Here is a 23,450-nt window from a genome sequence, read left to right as displayed (position 1 = left end):
CTTTATCTGTAAAAAGGGGATAGAAACAGTTACTTATTTCTTGAAATGGCAGTTGTAAATATTAAATTAAATAGCTCACATCAAAATTCAGAGTAGAGAACCTGGCCCCTATTAATTACTCAGTAAACTGTAGCTACTATTGCTACCATAGCCAATCGTCTAATTTTCATGTTGATATAATAAGGCGGGGATTGAATTTTGAGGTATTAACTTCAGCGAACTGAAAGTTTTCCATGTTAAGAATGCTTATTTTTGAATAATGATAAGAGAGTCAGCAAGGCCGACCAGTTGAATAAGACAAACTGGGTTGGAATTCTAGCTCCATGACTTAGCATACTAATAACTGTGTGTAATTTTGAGTAAGTCAATTAGCTTTGTGAGTTATCCTTGGCATCTGAATAAAATAATACAAATAACATCATATATTCAAGAATTATAACGATAAAGAAACTAATATACTGCCAGAAACATAGTAGATACTCAGTAAATATGAACTTTTTGCTTTACAATGCTAATTAAACTCCAGTTATTCCCTTCTAAATGTTATATATGATAAAAGCTTCAAAAGTTATATCAGAAAGTTCGGCAAATAGCAGATTACCAGCGCATCGATGTTTGAACAAGAATTTGCTAATGGTTTCAATAGCATGTCATTGAGTTATTTTATATTGGGCCACAATAGAAAAATGATATCTCATGGTTTGTTGTTTTTATTTTACTTTTTCTCATTTTATAGTTTTAGGTCTATATTTGGTTTTGATAAAAGAAGTCAAATTGTTCATTGTTTGGAGACATTTGTGTGTCCAAAAAATACGAACTGGAAGTAGTACAGTAGCCAATTGTGCTGAAATGAGGTTTTTAGAATTTATTTACATAGTCGAATTAACCGCTGCTGACTGAATCAAAGAAATCAGTTTGGAAAATTTAGTACATTTCCTGACATCTGTTCTTGGGCCATTATTTACTGAAGCTACACGTTTATAGCTGGAGGGGCAATTATTATCAAGTTAGTTGCTAGCATTTTCACCAGCAGGAAAGAGCTGATTTTAAACTGTAAACGGATCTGAAAAATCTAAAGTACATATTTAGGCAGTCCCAGATTTATATATACAGCTTCTCTCCCTCCCTCCACCCCCCCCCCCCTTCACCAATACCAATAACTTCAGCTAGCATTTCTTGAGAACTTTTAGTGTCAAGCACTTTACAAAAAGTACCACATTTAACTAACAGTTTAGAACCTATGTGTCGATAGTTGATACCCCCCATTTTTCAGATGAGTAAATTTAAGTTTATATGAGTTAAACATTTTTGCTCATATTAGATCACTAGTAATTGGCAAATCTGAGATTTGAATTTAGCATGGCCAATTCTAAATCTAATATTTTTAACACTTCTAGTTAAATATCTTTATAGATAAATCAAGAAAATAATATATTTATGGTTAATCAGAGGAAATATGTTTTGGTAACCCTTCTATAGATATTACTTTTACCTTCCAAAACATATCGTATCTTATTTCTCACTTTCTTCATTGCCAGGATTCCCTCACCAATGGTTTAGGCTGGGCTCCTGTACTCCTCCCAACCCCCAGCCTGAACAGGACAGACTCATCACGTTCATCCTCTGGCCTGACTCTCACTCTTTCATGGCCTTTCTGCTGTCCTGACATCTGGAGAAGGTGTCCTGGGAGAGAAGATCAGAGTAGGTCATTTTCACTTTCTCTATTGCAAGCCCCAACAGACTAATTTTGGATGTTACATAGACAGCACTTTGATAAAATGACTAGTGTGTTTAGGATTTCCCTAAAAACAGATTAAAAATAAATTTATTTTATACTTTTACATACTGAAAAAATCTCGACTTTTTAAATTCATGTTTCATCACTTTTGAGTTTAATTCCAAAAGATAACTATGGTAGAACCAAAGGAGGGAGATTAATTTTTTTTTTTCTCTGTACTTTTTAACAACATCCATTAAGAGGGAAAATACAAGCACCAACTAGTAGCTTTTATTGGTGACTAGGAGATGGAGCAGATGTTTTATGACTCATTTTCTGTAAAAGGTTCAGAATAATAAAGACCCATGGAGAAAACAAAGAAAAATAACACAACTCTTAGAGTGAGAATAAAGGTAAAACACAAAGAAGATAAAGAGCAAAAAGAAAAATATGGAAGATTAGAAAGAAGCAGATTTCCAAGAGAATATTATACTATAACATTACACAGATATTGGATTCATCTATTATTACTGTCCACCAGATCCCAAATTCAAACCTCAGCTCTTCCCCTTATAGGCTTCCAAGCTTGGAGATTGTGAGTCTTTCTGAGTTTCAGAGTCATATTTTAGAAAGTTACAGTAAAGAGCAAATGGCACATATTGTACACTTTGTAAACTGGGCTTTGCAAAGGAACATGATTACATGTGAGGAGGTTAAAAAAGACACAGGATAAACATGAGATATGCCCATTAAGTGATATTTATTTAAAACTAGAGGCCTGGTACACGAAATTCGTGCACTGGGGATGGGTGGGGGGGTCCCTTCGCCTGGCCTGTGCCCTCTCGCAGTCCAGGACCCCTCCCTCCTTACCGCCCACCTGCTTGCTGCTTCCTATCGCTCTGCTTGCTGCCCCTTAGTGCTGCCATGAAGGCTCCCGCCACTGCCGCTGCACTCACCAGCTGTGAGCCCCGCTTTTGGCTGAGTGGCACTCCCCCTGTGGAAACACACTGACCACCAGGGGGCAGCTCCTGTGTTGAGCATCTACCCTTTGGTGGTCAGTTCATAGCCACCAGTCATTCCATCATTCGGTCAATTTGCATATGAGGGTTTTATTATTTAGGATAAGATATTGAATGTGAACTGTAAATGAAAAATAAAATTTAAAAAAGAACCAAATAAAATTTTAGATCTGAAAATTTTTTGATATATGTATATATTTAATTCTCACCTGAGAATGTTTTTAAAATTGATTTTTAGAGAGAGAAACATCCATGTGACAGAGAAATACCAGTAGGCTGCCTCTGCACCTGCTGTCCCACTGGGATCTAACCTAAACCTAAGTTTGTGCCCTAACCTAGAATCCAACAGGAAATCCTTTGGTGTCCAGGCTGAGACTCTGACCAATTGAGCCACCTGGCCAGGGCAGATCTGAAAAAAATTTTTAAGTGTACCTCCAGGTCCTGGTCAGTGTGGATCAGTAGTTAGAGTGTCCTCCCACTCACCAAAGGGTAATGGGTTTGATTCCAGGTGAGGGCACATACACAGGTTGTGGGTTCCATCCCTGTCAGAATGCTTGGGGAACTTTCTCCCTTCCTCTCTCTCTAGAATCAATGAAAAAAACATATCCTTAGGGGAGGACTTAAAAAGAAAAAAAAATGCTGGTTTGGTTGAGTGGATAGTGCTTCTGCAGGTGGACTGAAGGGTACCGGGTTGGATTCCAATCAAGGGTACGTACCTGGGTTGCAGGCTCAATCTGGGCCCTGGTCCAGGATTCAGCAAGAGGCAACCAATTGATGTCTCTCACATTAGTTTCTTTCTTTCTCCCTCCCTTCCACTCTCTGAAAAAAACAAAAAAATAAACTAAATGCAAAAATGTCCTCAGGTGAGGATTAACCAAAACAAACCAGCAAACACCTATCCCCAGTGTGATTATTGAAGGAGCATATGAAGTATTTGTTGAATGAGCGGGAAGGGATGGGACTTCACTTTCTAACTTTTTTAGCAACTCTGCAAGCCAGAGAGTTTATTTTTTATTTTAATTTTTATTGATTGATTATTTTAGAGAGAGGAAGGGAGGGAGAGAAACACCAGTGTGTTGTTCTGCTTGTTATGCTCTCTTTGGTTGCTTCTTGTCTGTGCCCTGACCAGGGATCCACCCCGCAACCTTGCTGTATCGAGAGGAGGTTCTAACCCACTGTCCTACATGCTGCCTGTCAGGGCCCCTCAACAAAACCCCTCTGGCTGCCCTGGCCCCTGCTGTGGGTCGGAGCTCCTCTGCCACAGCAAAGGTTTGGGTTCCATTCTGCCAGGGCACCTACTTAGGTTTCGGGTTTGATCCCCGGTCGGGGCTGACTGCTGCTCAGGAAGTGACTGAGGACCATGTGCTCTAGTCATTCGGTGGGGAGCTGGGGTTCCATTGCCAGCCTGGCAGACTCTGATCCCCGCTACCTCTGCTCCTATATCAAGGACGACTTCAACTATCATGGCCTCCAAAACCATACACACCCACATGGGTAGGTCACCCTCTCCATGGCTCACCAGGCATGGCTGCTGCACAGTCACCCCAGAGGTGGATTTCCGGGTTCCTAGGGAGAGTGCCCTCTGTGCCAGACTCCCAGGGAGAGCAGGGTCGGAGGGAAAGCACTTCGCCTGGAGCAGAGCACCCTTCCTGTGCAGGGCTCACAGGGTTTGTGTCTCCAATCCTGCCCTCAGCAGCCCCAACAATGTGGTGGTGGGGCTTGGTGCTGCTGAGTTCAGGGCCCCCCTGAGGGTTTGTGCCTCTGATCCGGCCCCCAGCAGCCCTAGTGCCATGGTGGCAGGGCTTGGGTCTGCTGGGTGCCAAGGGTGCTAGGTGCCAGTCCTTTGGGTTTGTGTCTTTGATCCCCCCAGCAACCCCAGCACCACGATGGCGGGGCTTGGCGCTCCTGGGCACTGGGGCTGCGGGTTTGTCTCTGATCCTGCCCCCAGCAGCCCCAGCACTGCGGTGGCGGGGCTTGGTTCTGCTGGGTGCCAGTCCTTTGGGTTTGTGTCTTTGATCCCCCCCAGCAACCCCAGCACCACGATGGCGGGGCTTGGCGCTCCTGGGCACTGGGGCTGCGGGTTTGTGTCTCTGATCCTGCCTCCAGCAGCCCCAGCACTGCGGTGGCGGGGCTTGGTTCTGCTGGATGCAGGCCCTCCTGTGTGTTTATGTCTCTCATCCGGCCTTCAGCAGCCCCAGCACCGCGGTGGCTGGCCTTGGGTTTGCTGGGTGCCTGGCCTGTGGGTTTGTGTCTCTGATACCCCTAGCAGCCCCAGCACCTTGATGGAGGGGCTTGGGGCTGCTGGGGCCTGACTGGAGACATAAACACACAGGGCTTCCGTCAGGCTTGGCTGCTCTGCCCAGGAGCTGTCAGGCTCCGCTCCACCGCTTGGAGCCTACGTATGCAAATTAACCGCCATCTTTGTTGCATTAATTTGCATACTCTCCTGATTGGCTGGTTAGTGTAGTGAAGGTACGGTCAATTTACATGTTTGTCTATTATTAGGTAAGATAATACTGAACAAAGGAGACAAGAACATACAATGGGGTAAAGACAGCCCATTCACTAAATGATGTTGAGTAAATTGGACAGATGTGTGCAAAAAAATAAGCCAGATCACCTTCTTTATGCCATACAGAAGAATAAACTAAAAATGGATTAAAGACTTTAATGTTAGACTCAAAACCATAAAACTCCTAGAAGAAAACATAAGCAGTAAAATCTCAGACATGTATCTTAGCAATATTTTTGTGATATATCTCCTTGAGCAAGGAAAACAAAAGAAAAAGTAAACAAATGGGACTGCATCAAACGAAAAAGCTTTTTGCACAGCAAAAACAAAAATCAAACAAAGCATCAACAAAATGAAAAGACAACCCACTGAATAGGAGAACGTATTCACCAATGATACATTTGATAAGAGGTTAATATCCAAGATTTATAAAGAACTCATACAATTCAAGACCAAAAGAAAACACAAAAAAAAACCACCCAAACAATCTATTAAAAAAAATGGTCAAAGGACTTGAATAGACACTTTTCCAAGTAGGACATACAGATGGCCAAAAGACATGGGAAACTATGCTCAACATCACTAGTCATTAGTGAAATGCAAATTAAAACCACAATGAGGTATCACCTCACACCTGTCAGCTGGGCTGTCAGTAATAAATCAATAAACAGCAAGTGTTGGCGAGAATGTGTAGAAAAGGGAACCCTCATGCACTGTTGGGGAATGCAGCCACTGTGGAAACCAGTATGGAGGGTTCTACAAAAATTAAAAAATGGAACTGCCTTATGAGCCAGTGATTCCACTTCTGAGAATATGTACAAACAAACCCAAAACACTAATTCAAAAGACTGTGCACCCCTATGTTCATAGTAGCATTTTTACAATAGCCAAGATATGGAAGCAACCCAAGTGCCCATCAGCAGATGAGTGAGTAAAAAGTGGCAGTACCCATATACAATGGAATATGACTTGTCCATGTAAAAGAACAAACTCTTACCATTTGTGACAGCATGCATGGACTTAGAGGGAATTATGCAAAGTGAAATAAGTCAGACAGGGAAAGACAAATACCATATGATTTTATTTATATATAGAATCTAAAGAACAAAGTAAACAAAATTGAGACACTCATAGACACTAAGAAATGTCTGAGAGTTGCCAGATGAGAAGGGAATTAAGGGACATGGTGAAAAAGGTGAAGGGATTAAAAAGTACAAATTGGTAGTTCTATAATAGTCATTGGGGTGTACAGTATAGCATAGGAAGTACAATCAATGATCTACACTAATAAAAGAGAAAGATGCAAATTGACCATACCCCCGAATGCTTCCCATTGGCTAATCAGCAGGATATGCAAATTAACTGCCAACCAAGATGGCGGCCGGCAGCCAGGCAGCTGAAGCGAACAGGAGGCTTGCTTGCTCCAGTGACAGAGGAAGCAAACGTTCCCGGCCTGCGGCAGCCCAGCTCTGAGATCCGGATGCAACAATGTTGCAATTATAGAAGCTAGACAAACTCCAGATACCTGCTTTCAGCAGTCAGTGGGCTCAGAGCTTAGAGTGCCAGTGATGGCAACAGAGTTTCAATTATAGAATCTAAACAAAGCCAGGATAACTTGCTTTCAGCAGCCGAGGCCTCAAGCTGGAGCTGGCCTCAGAGCTAAAGCCGGCTCTCAGCTCCAGTGACAGCCATAGAAGGTAAATAAATCCCAGAATAAAAAAAGAAAAAAAGGAGAGGTTGGGAGCTTCAGTCACCTGTCAGCCTGAAAACGGCCCTCAGCCCCTCATTCAGGCTGGCCAGGCACCCCAGTGGGGACCCCCACCCTAAGGGGGTGCCGGCAGCCTAAAAACAGCCATCAGCCCCTCACCCAGACTGGCCAGGCACCCCAGTGGGGACCGCCCCCAGAAGCCTCAGCAGCCGATCTTGCCTTGCGGCCTGGGAACTGCCCATCAGTGGATCCAGGCAAGGCCCGCCCCCAGCAGCAGGTCTTGCCTCGAGGCCCGGAACCGCCCATCAGTGGATCCAGGCAAGGCCCGCCCCCAGCAGTGGGTCTTGCCTTGAGGCTCGGAACCGCCCATCAGTGGGTCCAGGCTGCAAGACAAGGCCGGCCCCCAGAAGCCCCTGCAGCAAGTCTTGCCTTGGGGCCCGGGATCCGCTCATCAGTGGGTCCATGCTGCAAGGCAAGGCCTTCCCCCAGAAGCCCCAGCTACTTTAAAAATAGAAGGATCTCCTTTTGAACCAATCTGTTTAGATTCAGGATTAGTAAAACAGTATGGAACTAATGAAATACAGTGATAGGAATTAGGAAGTGTGACACTGATGGTTCTGGGCATGTGGAGGGTGAGGGACAGAGGGTACACACGGCCTTCCCTTCAGTTCTGCTGGAGAGATGAGCTCTGAGGGCCGGAGCTGCTCCATGCCCAGAGGAGGTGGGTGTGCTCAGTGGCTCTGTTACAGAACTTTTTGCCAAGCAGAGAGCTTACCCGACCCACAGGATCCTTTTTACTCCAGAAAACAGAAACAGCCAGTTCCCAATGGGCATGGGAAAACCAGTGTACCCTCCTGTGCACGACATCCTGATGGGGTGAGGTGGGAGGTGGGCGAGGGGAGCAGTGCAGAGTTGTTAGGCAGCTGGAGTGGGAGTGGAAAGGCCATGAAATGTCCACAGTCCTGGCTGTGCCCACGGCCTGGGCGGCTCCTCCAGGCACTGGCTGAGGGATTAGGGCTGATTCTCTCAGGAAGGGAATATTCCATGGGTGGACGATTTACAGGCTCAGGGTGGGCCGTGTGTTAGTTTGGGGCAAATCCCTCAGCATTCCTGCTGCCAAGCCCTCAAAGGAATGAGGCAGAGGCACCCCTCAGCCCTAGGACCCCTTCGTGGACATTTTAGCATCTACGTGATTTTTAATCCCTTCAGGGAGACTTTCTAACCTGCAGTCCTATCCCACCCCACTGTTGCTGTTTGTCTGCCAGCTGGGTCGAGCATCAAGGAAAAAGGGGGTTAATACTCACTGAAAGACTACTGATCCTACTGGGAAACCAATGTATTTACTGTACTGTTGTAAATATCATACCCTTTATATCCTATATATTGGCATCTTTTAAATAAATTGAAATGTCTTAGAAAAAAAGAAGAAGAAAAGGCAAGGCAGGGCGAGACCCAGAAGACCCAGAGCCGCCTGATGTGGTAGTAACTCTATCAGTAAGCACTCTGAAAGTCAGCGGCATAAATGCACCAATTAAAGGACAGATTATGAGGGTGAATCAAAAACAAAACCCACTTTAAATATAAAGACACATATAGATTAAAAGTAAATGAATTAAGCTGCAGCCTGTTTTGCTCAGTGGATAGAGCATTAGCCCGTGGACTGAAGGGTCCCAGGTTCGATTCCAGTCAAGGGCATGAACCTCAGTTCCTGGCTTGATCCCCAGTCCCTATCAAAGCATGTGCAGGAGGCAACCAATCAATGTGTCTCTCCCTTTCCCTTCACTCTCTCTAAAATTCAATGGAAAAATATCCTTGGGTGAAGAGTAACAAAAACAAAGTAAATGGATTAAGTAACATTAAAGAGATTATAAGAAAAATATATTCAAATTCTGTTAGTTGTATAATGATTATGTTTAAATTATTAACACCTAAGAAATTGGGTGAAGGGTACATATAATATGCTGTAGTATTTTATAGTTTTTTTGGATGTATGATATTATTTCAAATTAAAATATTAAAAAATTTAAAAATTAATAAAATATTAATTGAAATGTATCTGCAGTCCATGAAAAATCTCCTAATTGCTTCTAGCATAATTTATTAAATTGCACTAAAATTTACAAGGGTTCAATTAAAAAATATCTTAATTCTAAATGATACAATAGAAAATATATAATAGTGCAGTTATAAGCACTTATCTAAAAGTACAAATTTAAAGAAGTGAATTTAAAGAAGGGATTAGCCAAAGAAAATATATGCACAACCCATGGACACAGACAACAGTATGGTGATGGCCAGAGAGAAGTGGGGGGCAAGAGCTGGGTAAAGGGGGCAAAAGGGGGGAAATAGGGACATCCTATATAATAATAATAAAAGGCTAATATGCACATTGACTGAACAGCAGAATGACCGGTTGCTATGATGCACACTGGCCATCAGGGGGCAGATGCTCAATGCAGGAGCTGCCCCCTGGTGGTCAGTGCACTTCCATATGGGGAGTGCCACTCAGCCAGAAGCTGGCTCATGGCTGGCCAGCGCAGTGGTGGTGCCAGGAGCCTCTCCCACCACCGTGGCAGCACTAAGAATGTCCAACTAACGGTTTAGACCTGATCCCGTGGAGGCCTAAGCCTTTAGTCGGACATCCCCAAGGGCTCCCTGGCTGCTAGAAGGATGTCTGACTACAAGCTTAGGCCTGATCCCCTAGGGAGTGGGCCTAAGTCGACAGGTGGACATCCCCCAAGGGGTCCTGGACTGTGAATGGGCGCAGGCTGGGCTGAGGGAACCCCCACCACCCCGAGTGCACAAATTTTGGTGCACCAGGCCTCTAGTATTATAGTAACTGTGCATGGTGTCAGGTGGGGATTGTCAAACCATTATCCTGTACACTTGAAACTAATACAAAATAATACTGATTACAAATTGTAAAAATTTAATAAACATATAAAATATTATCTGTACCTTAAAACCTAAACCATGTTTGAAAGTAGCCAGCAAAATTCTACTTTTTTCCAGATTACATATAAAACTTTTAAAAAGTTAATACATATGAGGTAATCCTAATAAGCACTATTTGTTACCTTAAAGAAAATTAGATGTCCCATGAGATTTTAAAAGGCATTAGGGGTCTCCTAGTGAAATACATCTCAGAAACATGCTATGCTGTATTTGCAATGCGTATTAATGCACATTGTTATTAAAAACATTGACAGATTTTACAGAACAAAAACTTATTCAACTTATTCAATCACTAATTCCAGCACTAGTCAATGTATGTATTTATAAAATTCTACTTTTCTTTGGAATACCTATTAAAAACTCAGGGAACACTAATGGTCTGAGGGAAAAGTTTTAAAAAGCTGTTCTGAGAACTTTGCTCACTAGCTGCCATAAATACTACCCTTTTCAGGGAGCACACATTTGGAATTCTCCATAAATATCTTATAAAGAACTGTTTGAACATCATTCATATATAAGGTAAGAACAATTTTTATGTTACATGGTTTTGCTAAGAATTGGACCTCTTCATAATACATTCTCTGACTAAAATGGGAAAAATAGTTCTATATCCATTTCCTACATGAAAGTTGCCATATAAAAAGATTAAATATCTTCAATTTTATGTACAATTTATAACTTTTATCACAAAGTCAGAAATTTTTTTGATAAAATAAGTCTCATTTATATCTGTCAAATAAAGTTATTTATAAAACTATTAAATTAAATCTTGTTACTAAATTACAATATATAAAATTTTGTTTTTTCTCTGGAAATATTAATCAAGAATCCTGTATAATACGCAAAGTATTTATTTTAATAGAGTCACAGTTTATGTAAGGACAAGTAGAGGACAAGTAAAGTGTACTGAGATGGGCTTATAGGGCATTATAAAAACTCACTATCTGGCTAAATGAAAAAAATTAAACACTAAATTATTTAAATTCACCTAATCAAAATCTCACTCTACTACACAAAGGAACCTTACAGGTTAGTTAATTCAAGGAAAATGTGCAAAATATGCGCGTTGCTATGAAGAAACCTCAATCTCAGCCTTTTTATACTAGTTAATAACTGTTTAAATAAAATATCTTTATATTTTGTACATTCATTGTCTTGAATATACAAAAAATTGAAACAAAGTTTTCCATGTAGCTATTTATGGTTGGATGACAATTTAATCATCAATGTAGAAACCTGTAATTTTAAAATCTCCTGAGGCACTTGTTATTGATTATTTTCTCTGGTTGCACTACTTCAAATGAAAATAACTATTCAGACAATGTTGATTTAAAATATTTAGTAATTCAGGGGATATAGTTTAAATTTCATTTATGAAAAAAATGGTGTTGATTCAATGATTTGATTCTACATATAAGAGATACTGTGCAATTGTATCTGGTTTATGTTACATAGCATAACATCCCTAGGTTCATCCATGTTGTTGCAAATGGTAGTATCTCTGTTTCTCAAGGATAAATAATATTCCAATTTGTTTGTATGTCTGTGTGTCTATGCACACACAAAATAATTTTCCATTATCCTATCTAATAAAAGAGAAACATGGTAATTAGCCGTACGCCCACTACCCTTCCCATTGGCTAATCAGGGAAATATGCAAATTAACTGCCAGCCAAGATGGCGGCCGAAAGCCAAGCAGCTTGAAACTAGCATGAGGCTTGCTTGCTTCAGTGACAGAGGAAACCAACGTTTCCGCCTGCCTTGCCAGCCTCTGAACTTGCAGTTTGAAACATAGTTACAAATATAGAAGCTAAACAAAACCCCAGAAACCTGCTTTCAGCCAGCCAGGATCTCAGAGCTGGAGTTGAAACAGTGTTTCGATTATAGAACCCAAACAAACCAGATACCTGCTTTCAGCAGCAGAAGCCTCAGAGCTAGAGTCAGAGCTAAAGCTGGCCCAGAATAAAAAAAAGAAAAAAAGGTGCAGTTGGAAGCTTCAGTCACCTGCCAGCCTGAAAACAGCCATCAGCCCCTCACCCAGACTGGCCAGGCACCCCAGTGAGGACTCCCACCCTGAAGGGTGTGTGACCAGCTGCAAACAGCCATCATCCCCTCATCCAGGCTGGCCAGGCACCCCAGTGGGGACCCCCACCCTGATCCAGGACACCCTTCAGGGCAAACCAGCCAGCCCCTACCCATGCACCAGGCCTCTACCCTATATAGTAAAAGGGTAATATGCCTCCCAGCACCAGGATCAGCGTGACAGGGGGCAGTACCCAAACCCCCTGATCACCCTGCAGCTCTGTGTGTGACAGGGGGCGGGGCCACAACCTCCCTATCCGCCCTGCTCTGTTCATGACAGGGGAAGGAGCCCCAACCCCCTGATCAGCCCTGCTCTGTGCTTGATAGAGGGGAGCTTCCCAACCCCCTGATCGCCCTGTGGCTCTGTGTGTGACAGGGTGCAGTGCCCCAACTCCCCTATCGGCCCTACTCTGTGAGTGACAAGGGGGAGCTCCCCAACACCCTGATTGACCCTGCTCTGTGCGTGACAGGGTACGAAACCCCAACCCCCCGATGGGCCCTGCTCTGTGCATGACAGGGGGCAGCGCCCCAACCCGCTGATTGGCCCTGCTCTGTGCGTGACAGGGGGTGGCACTGCAACCTCCCCATCGACCCTGCCTTGAGTGTGACGGGGGTGGTGCCCCAACCCCCCAATTGGCCCTACCCTGAGCGTGACTGAGGGTGGCATCACAACCTCCCAATCCTCCCTGCTCTGTGCATGACAGGGGGCAGTGCCCCAACTCCCCAATCGGCCCTGCTCTGAGCCCAACCAGGGGCTGCACCTAGGGATTGGGCCTGCCCTCTACCACCTGGTAGCAGGCCTAAGCCAGCAGGTCGTTATCTCCTGAGCGGTCCCAGACTGTGAGAGGGCACAGGCTGGGCTGAGGGACCCTCCCTCCTCCCCGAGTGCACAAATTTTTGTGCACCAGGCCTCTAGTATATATATAGAAGATTCGTGCAATAGACCTTCCTTCCTCTGGCTGCCTGCACCAGTTTTTCTCTGGCACCTGGGACCCAGGCCTTTGGTCTGGCCACAGCGGAGAAGCCAAGCCTCTTTAGTCTTCAGTTGCCTTCGTCTTTGTTCCACACCTGCATATGCAAATTATCCCGCCATCTTCGTTGGGTTAATTTGCATACTAGTCCCGATTGGCTGCTGGGCATAGCGGAGTGACAACCAATTTACATATTTCTCTTTTATTAGTGTAGATACTAATAAAAGGGTAATATGCTAATTAGACTGGGAGACCTTCTGGACGTCCTTCCAGACAAAGCCATGGTGGTAGGGCTGAGGCAGAGGCTGTTAGGGGCAATCAAGCCAGGAGTGGAGGGTAGTTAGAGGTGATCAGGCCAGCAGGGGAGGCAGTAGGGGGTGAGAAAGCTGGCAGGCAGAGTGGTTAGGGGTGATCAGGCAGGCAGACAGGTGAGCGGTTAGGAGCCAGCAGTCCCAGATTGCAAGAGAGATGTCCCTATCTCTGTGGGCCTAAACAGGCAGTTGGACATCCCCCCAGGGGTCCCAGATTGAAAAGGGTGTTGATTTGCATATTAGCTTTTTATTATATAGGTTTATTATATAGGATATATACTCACAGTGTTGTACACCTTAAATATATATAATTTTTATTTAGAAATAAAATACATAAAAAACAAAATGATAGTATATATTAGATTCAATACTCTGGCAACAATTTATTCATTTAAAATAATCATCAATCCCTGCCAGCTAGGCTCAGTGGTTGAGAATCGATCTATGAACCAGGAGATTATGATTAGATTCCTGGTCAGGGCACATGCCCCGGTTGAGGGCTCAATCCCCAGTGTGGGGTGTGCTGGAGGTAGCCGATCAATGATTCTTTCTCTTCATTGATGTTTCTATCTCTCTTTCCCTTTCCCTCCCCCTCTGAAATCAATAATATATATAATTGTGAACAATATATGATTTTGATCAAATAAAAAATAATTTTAGAAAAAAGAAGGCAATATTTTCAGTAAAACATGGTTTTTTGACTGATCCATTTATATTCTATCATTTGAAGTGCTAATCATAAATTCTTACATCCTTCTACCTGAATCCTTATCAATACTAGTTTGGTCAAACTAGAGTTACCTGGTATAAATTTAATTAAATAAATTAACTTTTATTCTAAAATTCAGACTTTCTAACAATTCGGATTTTCTTTCTTTTTTTATTATTTCTGTGTAAGAATAATTTGGCATGCAAACATGTTACTCATTACTTTTTAAAAATTATTACTCTTAAGGAAGTCTTCAAAACACAATATTATGTACTTCAAACAATGCATGGAATGTCAGTTCTTTTTTTAAAGAGCATTAAAATCTATTAGAACAGATGATAGAATCCAGTGAATTACTAGCTATTATAAAAATATAGTCAGAAACTCTGGAAATAAAGTAGTTCATAATGAACTGATATAGTACTCTAATAATAGTGATTGATACTAAATACATTAAATTATGTACTTCATATTTAAAGACATATTTCTGATAATGTAGAATAAGGAAAATTCTTATAACAAATCTTGTCACCTCTACTTAAACCTAAGATTTTTCTCAAAATATTATTACTAAAATTAATATCAAATTATATTAGCTCTACAAATAAAAAATTAAACAATTGAATCACATTTTTATTGCAGTAAGAATACTTAACATAAAATCTACCCTCTTAGAAATTTTTCAAGTGTACAATACAGTATTGTTAACTATAGGCACAATGTCCCATACAGAACTTAATTATCTTGCATAATTGAAACTTTATATCCATTGAATAGCAACTTCCCATATGCTGCATGTCAAATACATAGAAACAGAGGATAGAATGGTGGTTGTCAGAAGCTGGGGGTAAGAGGAAATGGGGAGTTGAATCACATATTTTTAAGTAACTCTGAATCCATTGTAGTCAATTAGTGTCTTTAACAAAGAAGAGATTGCTGAAATAGTAACAGACTGGGATGCCTTTTAGCTATCATCAGAATCAGAGGAGTCAGGAGATGTAAATGATTATGAGTCTTTAGGCATTGTAAGAATATTTAAAACCAAAAAAAAAAAAAAATCAATTTCACTGGTACAGCCACTCTGGAAAACAGTATGGAGGCTCCTCAAAAAATTAAGAATAGAGTTACCATATAACCAGCAACCACCTTCTGGGTATCTACTCAAAAAACTAGACAACATTTATTTGTAAAGCTATATGCACCCTTTGTTCATTGCAGCATTATTCATGGTGACCAAGACATGGAAATAATTGAAGTGCTCTTCAATAGATGATTGGATAAAGATGTGGTCCACATATACAATGGAATACTACTCAGCCCTAAGGAAGCATGAAATACTGCCATTTGCACAACATGGATGGACCTTGAGGATATCATGCTAAGCAAAATAAGTCAGTCAGAAAAAGTTAAGAACCATATGTGGTATATAAAACTGAAAGCAACAAATGAACAAACAAGAAAATCAAACAAACAAAAACTCATTGACACAGACAACAGTGTGGTTGTTACCAGAGGGAAGGAGGGTGGAGGGGTGGGGGTAGTAAAGGGTAAAAGGGGCCAAATATATGGAGACAGAAGATGATTTGACTTTAGGTGGTGAACACACAATGCAATATACAGATCATGTGTCATAGAAAGGTATACTTGAAATTTATATAATCTTATTAACCAACTAGAGGCCCGGTACATGAAAATTCATGCACTGGAGGGGGGTCCTTCAGCCCGGCCTGCCCCTCTCACAGTCCAGGATCCCTCAGGGGCAGGAGGTGACCCAGAGATCAGGATAAGGCAACACACCTCTGCTGCTGCCACTGCTGGCAGTGCAAGCCTTGGCCCGCCCTGGTTAACTGGGCTTCGGGCAGCCCTGGGTGGCTGGGAAGCCGCCAGCTGAGGCTTGCCTGTGCCTCGGACCAGACCTGGGTGGCTGGGAGGCTGAGGGGACTGGGTGCTGCCATCTTGTGGCTGTGGGGGCCACCATCTTTGAGGGAATGGGAGTCAATTAACATATTCCCTCCTTATTGGCTGTGGGCTCTGCCATCTTTGCAACACCATGAAGGTCAATTAGCATATTCCCTCTTTATTAGATAGGATGGCACTTCAATAAATTTAATTAAAAATTCTGTGCTTGAACAGCACATTTCATTGGGACTGGGCTTAAGAGTTCCAATGAGATGACTAGCCAGTAATGGTAGTTAAATATGAACATCTGAATGGGCAAAAAATGTACCTTGGTATCTATTACCACAATTACATATGGAAAAATCACATCTTACACAGAAAGGTAAAAAAATGAACACTTACCAATAGCCATAGTAGAAGGCACATTGAGTTCAGTTATGCTTTGATTTCACCTGTTTTCTAAAAATGGATCAGATAATTATTTAAACTGTCAGCATTTATCAATAGTAACAACCTATTTGTATTTTCTAAATCCAGAATTCTTTGGTGTAAAATGCATATTATGGAAATCAAATATACTTATGAAATGCAAATGTAGGCTCACTTACTGATTGCTCTATATTTGAATATATATGTTCTAAATCTCGCCTTTCTGAAGTATAAATAAAGAATATCATTTTCAAAAAAATCTATTCAGCTGAGAAAACAGAAAACAGTTTTTGTGTTATAGCAGAAAATATGATAAAAATAGTTTTTTGATAACATGGGATATATCTAAAATTACTCCATTTGGTAATATTTATTATTAAATATGTTTATTTAGGTAACATTCTACAAATGCTACCAACCACACAGAGTAAGATAACCGAATCTGAAAAAGGCAAATGATATAAACATAACTGTAAGTGTTATGGGTTGGCTCAACGAGATAGACCACTGACTCAGAATTTAAATTTAAGAGCCTTTTATTAAGCGGGCCAGCTGACCACAGCCCGCACCTTCCCCCTCTGGGAAGGTTTGCAGCATGTGGCGGAGACCAAGGGTGCAGTATGATCTTTATATAGCAAAGCAGTGTTAAAAATCAACTACAAAGCATTCCATTAAAAGTTCATAAAGAGTTCGCAAGCACAAAGGGGGTAAACAGAGTCACACCTGGCTGGAGCATATCATAATTCATTGTTTTTCTAAGACAATCTAACAATTTTTCTTCTACTGTTACCTTGACACAATCCTGCTTCCACTGTTACCCTGACACAATCCTTGAACACAATCCTCCCTCGTACGTCCCCCTCCCTTCGAGCACATTCAATTTCTCATGTCTCATTTCCTTCCCTCAGCACATTCTGTAACATTCTGTAACCCTTCCATGGCTCCGTCCCCTACCCTGTAACATTCCCTACTGGTCTTATGCCCGAATCAAATCTTTGATTCAGCTCCCTCCTCTAAGATTCTGGTGTATTGGGTGTGTAGAACCATCAATTTTACAGGCTGTATTCGACTCTGTATGAAGTTGAGGAGGCATCTGGCAATGCAGGGGCCAAATATTAGCCCTAGGAGGAGTATAATGACTGGTCCTGCTAGTGCAGAGAGCAGGGTAGTTAGCCAGGGGGACCAAGAAAATAAATTCACATACCAATTGCCTTCTGCCCTCCTGGCCGTTTACGTAGCTGGCTAAGGCTTTCCCTGATTACCCCCGAGTGGTTGGTGTAAAAACAGCAGGTCTCCCCTAGGGCCAGACAGAGGCCTCCCTGCTTTAGGAAAAGCAGATCTAGGCCTGGTCTGTTTTGTAATACTACCTCTGCAAGTGAACTGAGGGAGTCCTCCAATTGGCTAACAGATTCCTCAAGAGTGCTTAAATCTTTATCTATCTGCTTGCTTAACTCTTTATAATTTTGGTGGCCAGTTGCTAGGGCGGCTGTTCCGACTGCCGTGGATCCTGCTAATCCTATTCCCATAAGAAGGGGAACTAGGATGGGGGCCCTTCTGACTCTCTTGGGCTCGAGGTTTAAATGTTCTCGGCCCCCTTCTCCCGAGTAATAGTACACCTGCGGGAGGATATGAGTTAGAATGCATAGTCCAGGGTTCGTAGGATGCTGGAGGGCTGGAGAGAAGATGCAAGGGGTTATACCAGTTGTACATGCCCACCAAGTCCCCTCTGGAGCTACTAAATAGGTGGGGGTCTCTCCTGTATAATTAGTTGGAAGTACAATAGATGAATTACACAGACCTGTATAAGCGGAACTGCTAAGGGGGTAGTTCCTTGGGTACACACAAGTCCCTGGGTTCAGGAGATCCCCAAGAGTAAGTCCTGGGCTCTTGTGTCCCCACATACACAGTCCGTCCGGCAGACTCTCTACCGAAAGGTTCCTGATGGCAGAGGCATCCCTCCCAAGCTTGGCCTCCGCCCCTATTCCAACATAATAAGGGGGTTCAGGGTTAAGGCACAGCCAGCAATCTGCGGTTAGATTTGGGGAGGTGCGATTCAGGAAAGAAAACATCAAGTCCAAAGTCCCCAGCAGCTGCTGGTTTGGTCTTCCTGCGCCTGCTCCTAAAAGCTGTTCTGTAGGTGGATCAGGACTGGGGTTCTCAGGCTTTTGTGACTCAGGGGAACCAGGAGGTTTAGCTGGGGCTGGGTGCTGTGGCAAGCTTGGCCTCCTCTGTTTGTCTGGGGGAAGTAAGGGGCCAATCGGGTTGAGCCACCGGGGAAGAGCCCGGCGCTGAATGGTGAAGAGTTGGCCAGGGTCTCGGCCGCTGACATAGAGTCTTAGCCCCCACGTCTTTCCCCCTTCCCATTGGTCTGTCCACCAGGCAAGAGGCATGAAGATGACGGGGTTGCAATCTCCAACAATGCAGTTCTTCTTTGGGGCCCCAGGCCGAACCTCTCTGGTCAGACGGAGGAGCTTGTCGGTGGGAGGTTTTTTCCACAGGGCTAGGGTCTCACAACCCCAAGAGGCACAATAGAAGTCGTCCTCTCCTCCACAGTCACTACTCCCTTCCCGGGGGCAGACATAATGTTCAGTGTGCCATAACCCTTGCTCTAAAGCCAAGCTACCACACCCATAACTCTTGCCTCCGGTGGCCCAGGGTTGGTCCCCCCAGCCATACCTGGTCGACATGGATTGGCTATGGGAGTTTCCCCAGTTCCTTCCAAACAGTTTGCAGAGATCTGTCCGGATGACAGGCACCCCTACTCCTACAACAGAACCTATAATAGTCCCATCAATAGTTCGTGTGACATCCCAAGAGTAATTCTTGGCTGAATGGGGATTTCCCAGTCCTGGCTGTATGCAGACAAGAAGAGTCAGGATGAACACCGGGTGAGCCTGACCTTTAGCGGGTCTCCTGTCCTCTGGACCCGCCATTCCCCGACGCTGTCGTTCGCCTTCTTAACCTGGGTACGATGGATCCAGTGCCTCTTTCCTGCGACTTTGATGGCAGTTGGAGTGCTCAGCACCACCTGGTAGGGTCCATCCCATCTAGGTTCCAGGCTGCCAGGGTCGTGGCGCTTCACCCAGACGAGGTCACCCGGGGAGAAGGCAGGCTGCGTTGGACTGGTTCTCGGTGCGTCCTCCTCTTGTACGGCTCTCACCACCCGTTGTGCCGACGTGGCGCTGCTCTGCAAAGCCTGTAAGGACTTAAGCAAATTTCGGGTAGACAGCCGGGCAATTTCTTCCTCCCTTAGGCGGGGAAGGAGAGGTGGCGGCCTGCCAAACATAATTTCAAAAGGGGTGAGTCCTTTTATATACGGGGTACACCTAGCTCTGAGGAGGGCAAAAGGAAGGAGACTAACCCAGTTTTCGCCAGTCTCTAATTTTAATTTAGTTAATGTTTCCTTTAAGGTCCGATTCATCCTCTCTACCTGTCCAGAACTCTGTGGTCTATAAATACAATGTAATTTCCAAGTTACTCTCAGGGCCTTAACTATGGATTGTGTAACTTTGGCGATGAACGCTGGGCCATTATCGGACCCCATGTAAAGTGGCAGGCCAAACCGGGGGACAATTTCAGTGAGGAGTTTTCTAACTACTACCTGTGCTGTCTCTGTCTTGGTTGGGTATGCCTCAGGCCAGCCAGAGAAGGTATCAACAAAGACCAGCAGGTACTTATATCCTCCTCATCCTCCTGGTATCTCAGTGAAGTCCACTTCCCAGTGTTCTCCGGGGTTCTGACCTCGGAATCGCTGTCCCGGTGCGGCCACAACAGGGGGCCCTTGATTCACCTGGGCACACACTTGGCACCTCCTAGCCACATCTTGGGATATTTTCTGGAGCCCTGGGATGTAAAATTCTCTTCCCAGTAGTTCTGATAGCTTCGTTCCCCCCAGGTGGGTGCTTTGGTGGGTCTGGGAAGCGATGGTCCGCCCCAGGGCTTCTGGTACTATAGGCCTCCCATCTGGCAGAATTAGCCATCCAGCCTCTCCTTCCCGAGCCCTTAGCTTCTCAGCTAGCCTCTGCTCCTCTGGTAGATAAATAGGCTTCTCTGGGAGCCTTCGTGCTGGCAGGGCTACGAGAACCTCCAAGGGCCCTACTGGTCTTTTAGCCACCTCCTTGGCGGTTTGGTCTGCAAGTCGATTTCCCTGTGCTTCGGGACTATTTCCCTTCTGGTGCCCCCGGCAATGAATTACTGCCACTTCCTTTGGCCTCCATATGGCTGCCAGGAGGTTAAGTATCTCAGAAGCATTTTTAATGTCCTTTCCTCCTGAGGTCAGAAGGCCTTTTTTCTGATATAGAGCCCCATGCACGTGCACAGTGGCGAAAGCATACCGACTGAGAAAATGTTCACTCTTTTTCCTTTTCCCCACCGGAGGGCCTGAGTGAGTGCTATAAGTTCTGCCTTTTGGGCTGAGGTGCCTCGTCCTAAGGCCTGTGCCCAGAGAACCTCCTTTTGTGTCACCACCGCCGCCCCCGCATACCGGGTACCTTCCTCTACGAAGCTGCTCCCGTCCGTGTAGAGGGTCTCATCTGGATTCTGCAGGGGCTGGTCCACAAGGTCCTCTCGGAGGGAAGTGAGGGCAGTCAGTGTCTCCTCACAGTCATGCAAAGGGGGCTCTGCCTCCTCGTCAGGGAGGAGTGTGCCCGGGTTCAAGGCAGCTGTTTTCAGGAAGCTGACTCGTGGTGGGTCTAGCAGCAACACCTGGTACTGGGTAATGCGGGTGTTGGACATCCATCTCTCCGGGGGGCTTCTTAATAAGGTCTCAACTGCATGCGGGGCAACTACTTGGAGATTTTGGCCAAAAGTTAGTTTTGAGGCTTCCTTTACCAGGAGGGCAGTGGCTGCAATGGCTCTCAAGCAGTTGGGCCATCCCGATGCCACTGGGTCAAGTCTCTTAGAGAGATAAGCTACGGGGCGTTTCCATGGTCCTAGGGGTTGTGTGAGGACCCCTTTCGCCACCCCTTTCTTTTCAGCTACATATAGCTGAAAGGGTTTGGTTAGGTCTGGCAGGGTGAGTGCTGGGGCACTTACCAAGGCTTCTTTCAGCTTCCTATAAGCCTCTTCTTCCTTTTCTGTCCAGACTAGGGCGGTCTCCTTTCCCCCCGTTGCAGAGTATAATGGCCGTGCAACTTCCGCAAAACCTAGTATCCATAGCCTGCAATAACCCACTGCCCCGAGGAACTCCCGGACTTGCCTTTTGGTGGTAGGCCTTGGGATTGACAAGATGGCCTTTATTCTGCTACAAGATAAAGTTCGCCTACCCGCTTCTATGTTGTAACCCAAATATGTCACTCGGGTAGTGCATAGCTGAGCTTTCTTAGCTGAGACCCGATACCCCAAATAATCTAGGGTGGTCAGCAGTTCTCGAGTGGCCTGCCTACAATCCTGTTCCTCCTCTGTGGCCAGTAGGAGGTCGTCTACATATTGGAGCAGAGTCACCCGTGGATGGTCCTGACGAAACTCCCGGAGGTCTTGGTTTAGGGCCTCATCGAACAGAGTGGGTGAGTTCTTAAACCCTTGCGGCAGCCTAGTCCAAGTTAACTGTCCAGACTCTCCCTCTGTTGGGTCCACCCACTCAAAGGCAAAGATAGGTTGACTCTGCTTTGCCAGGCGTAGGGAGAAAAAGGCATCCTTTAGGTCTAAAACAGTATAGAACCGGTGGTCTGGCTTGAGGAGGCTGAGAAGAGTGTAAGGGTTCGGAACTGTGGGATGGATAGTCTCAACCCTCTTGTTTACTTCCCTTAAGTCCTGCACCGGCCTGAAATCCTCAGTCCCTGGTTTCTGTACTGGCAACAGGGGAGTGTTCCAAGCAGATTGGCAAGGAATCAAGATTCCAGCCTCTTTCATCCTCTTAATGTGCTTGGCAATTCCCACTCTCGGCTTCTGGCTCATTGGATATTGCCGGACTCTGACTGGGGTGGCACTGCTGGTCAGCTGGACTACAATGGGAGGCCGGTGTTTAGCTAGCCCTGGCGGATTGTCCTCCGCCCAAACTCCCGGGATAGCCTGTCTTAGTTGTTGAAGATAGGCATCTGCTGAGACTTCCCCAGGCTCTTCCTCATGTAGTAAATATTCCTCCTGTAAGGGCAATGTCAGGAGATACATTCCCGCAGTCCCTGGGTCTTGCAACTTGACCTCTGGCCCTGGCCCTTCAAAAGAGATTGTGGCCCGTAATTTACTCAGCAAGTCCCGGCCTATCAAAGGGTACGGGCACTCTGGCATTACTAAAAATGAGTGAGTCGCTGAGCCATTTCCTAGGTCACTGATCCGACCTCTAGTCCATGGGTAGGATTTTACTTTTCCAGTTGCCCCTTTTATGGGGATTTTGGTCTTAGAAACCGGACCCAATGGCTGTTGTAGGACAAAGTAGGTGGCTCCCGCGTCCACATGGAAGTCCACCTTTTGGCCCCCCACTGTCAGAGTTATCCTGGGCTCTTGGGGGCCAGCTGAGCCCTGACAACCCTAATCCACCTCCTCCACCAACACAGGATTCGGCTCCCGCGCACGTTCAGGGCACTCCCTTTTCCAGTGTCCTTCCTCTTTGCAAAGTGCACACTGATTTTTCCCAAGCCGGGGTCGGAATTCTTTTTTTCCGGGAGGCTTTCCTTTGCCCTTATTGTCTTTCCAGCCCCTTGGGTCTTTTTCCTCATTTAGGGCCAGGAGGACCTTGGCCATCCAGGTGTTCAAACCTGTCATCGGGTCCTCCCGATTGTTGAAAACCTTCTGGGCCACCTCAACCAACTCAGAGATTGATTTCCCCTCAAAGCCTTCTAACTTCTGTAATTTTTTTCCTAATATCTGGGGCCGACTGGGAAACAAATGCAACAATGACAGCCCTCCGATTTTCCGGGGCATCAGGGTCAATGGGGGTATGCACCCGATAGGCCTCGTACAGCCTCTCCAGGAAAGCTGCCGGGCTCTCATTAGGCCCCTGGACTGTCTCTGTCACCTTAGAGAGGTTTGTGGGTCTCCGCGCAGCAGCTCGGATGGCCCCCAACAGAGTCTGGCGATACTGATTGAGAGCCTCCTTTCCCCTCTCAGTATTGGGATTCCAGGTAGGTCTCCTGGAGGGAAACACAGCCTCTAATCTATCTTGGTCAGAGGTAGGCTGCCCATCCGGACCCAGCACAAATCT

General features: G+C 44.9%; 1 protein-coding gene across 1 annotated transcript; it reads right to left on the bottom strand.

Moving 5' to 3' along the window:
* Positions 1 to 17,508: 17,508 nt before the first annotated feature.
* Positions 17,509 to 19,245, bottom strand: LOC308527320 (endogenous retrovirus group S71 member 1 Env polyprotein-like; the record flags this gene model as incomplete). Its single annotated transcript, XM_081102637.1, has 1 exon — positions 17,509 to 19,245. The coding sequence occupies one exon, from the start codon at positions 19,243 to 19,245 to the stop codon at positions 17,509 to 17,511; it is 1,737 nt and encodes a 578-aa protein (XP_080958763.1).
* Between the last annotated feature and the right edge of the window lie 4,205 nt (positions 19,246 to 23,450).

This window comes from Myotis nattereri, assembly GCF_964212035.1.
Source record: "Myotis nattereri genome assembly, chromosome: 11".
Lineage (NCBI taxonomy): Eukaryota > Metazoa > Chordata > Mammalia > Chiroptera > Vespertilionidae > Myotis > Myotis nattereri.
The sequence above is the reverse complement of the archived record's forward strand: the minus strand, read 5'-3'. Positions and strand labels throughout refer to the sequence as shown.